The sequence below is a fragment of the Penaeus monodon genome, chromosome 28, assembly GCF_015228065.2.
Source record: "Penaeus monodon isolate SGIC_2016 chromosome 28, NSTDA_Pmon_1, whole genome shotgun sequence".
In the NCBI taxonomy this organism is placed as follows: Eukaryota; Metazoa; Arthropoda; class Malacostraca; order Decapoda; family Penaeidae; genus Penaeus; species Penaeus monodon.
Window position 1 is genome coordinate 17,867,561 of NC_051413.1, and position 1,269 is coordinate 17,868,829.

Here is a 1,269-nt window from a genome sequence, read left to right on the forward strand (position 1 = left end):
AGAAATGTGGCACTGCGTATAACGAATATACGGAAAATAAACTAATATCATGGTATTTATTGACTGACAGCATACATTATATTTTTCCCCTTTTTCATTGCTCTGCATGACCTACCATGCTCAATGTATAGCACCAACAGTGAGTATCTTGCGGTAAAGCATTTGAGGGAAAAAACTCTTAATTCCCTCATGCTCATTTTTTTCTTTTATTTAGTATTTTCTTTCACTATTTTTTTCCATTTCCGTCCTTTCTTTGTTCTTCCTGCTCTTTAATTTAATTTCGCTCTCTTTTCTTTCTCTTTTATTTCGCAATTTCATAATTTTCTTTTTTTCGATAACCTTTGCATGGTTTCCGTTTCCCATCCACTTTGTTAATTCTCCTTTCCCCTCTTCCTCTGTTCACTTCCTGACTTTGTTTTCCTCTCCTTAATTCCTTCCAGTTCCAAATCTCCGACACTTTCCCTTTCCGCGTTTCCCTGTCTCTGCTTCCCCCCATCATGCCTCAGACCTCTTTCTTCCCCTCCCTGCCAACATCCTCAGAGGCGCTCTCTTCCGAGTCTTTTCCCCTGTCCTTCGCCCTATCCTCCCGCTCTTCCTTATCCCCATCCTTCGTCACGTCCTCGTCTTCGCCCACGCTCAGGTGCCTCGCGAACTCAACTTGCTGCTTGTTCCTCCACTGCGTCCGCTTCTCCCGCCACAGCGCGTTCCCCTTCTGCGCCAGTTTGATGGACCCGTCCCACGCCAGCTGCACGAAGCCTCCGCGGTGAGCTATGAGCGCCTTCACTCTTTTTTTGCGGTGGAGGTGGTGAGGGAGATGTGTTGGTGGATGTGGTTGTGGCGATGGTTGGAGGAGAGAGGAGATGATTTTAGTAAAGATATGATTACTCGTTGGGAAAAGAAAAAATGGCTAGAAAAAAAACATGCAAAACAGCACATGGATAGTTCTCTAGCACAGGCACCTTAGCAACCAACGAAACAAACAAAAACAGAGAAGAGAAGCGCCTAACCTACTCGCGAACGCCGCCGCCGACTCGGTCTCGCCGCGCCGCATGGGGGGCAGGTACCACACGTCGCACACGATGGCCCACGAGGTCATCATGCTGAAGAGGTAGGCGCCGAAGGAGTCCTGGTACCAGAACGGGTCGCCGTACCGGGGGTCGAACCGGATGGCGATGGGGAAGACCACGCTGTCTATCTGGGGAGAAAAGGCAGAGTGGAGGTCTTCTTTTTAAATGAAGGATTTTTCATTTTTACATTTTAATGTCTAGG

The 1,269-nt window shown here is 47.7% G+C and overlaps 1 protein-coding gene across 1 annotated transcript in view; it reads right to left on the reverse strand.

Annotated features, from left to right (window-relative positions):
- Positions 1 to 37: 37 nt before the first annotated feature.
- LOC119591084 (glycerol-3-phosphate acyltransferase 3-like) overlaps positions 38 to 1,269 on the reverse strand; it is a gene marked incomplete in the record, with an annotated part of 10,479 nt that continues 9,247 nt past the window's right edge. Inside the window, 2 exon segments of the mRNA XM_037939805.1 lie at positions 38 to 785; positions 1,008 to 1,195. Of these exon segments, the coding sequence (XP_037795733.1) occupies positions 503 to 785; positions 1,008 to 1,195 (471 nt within the window).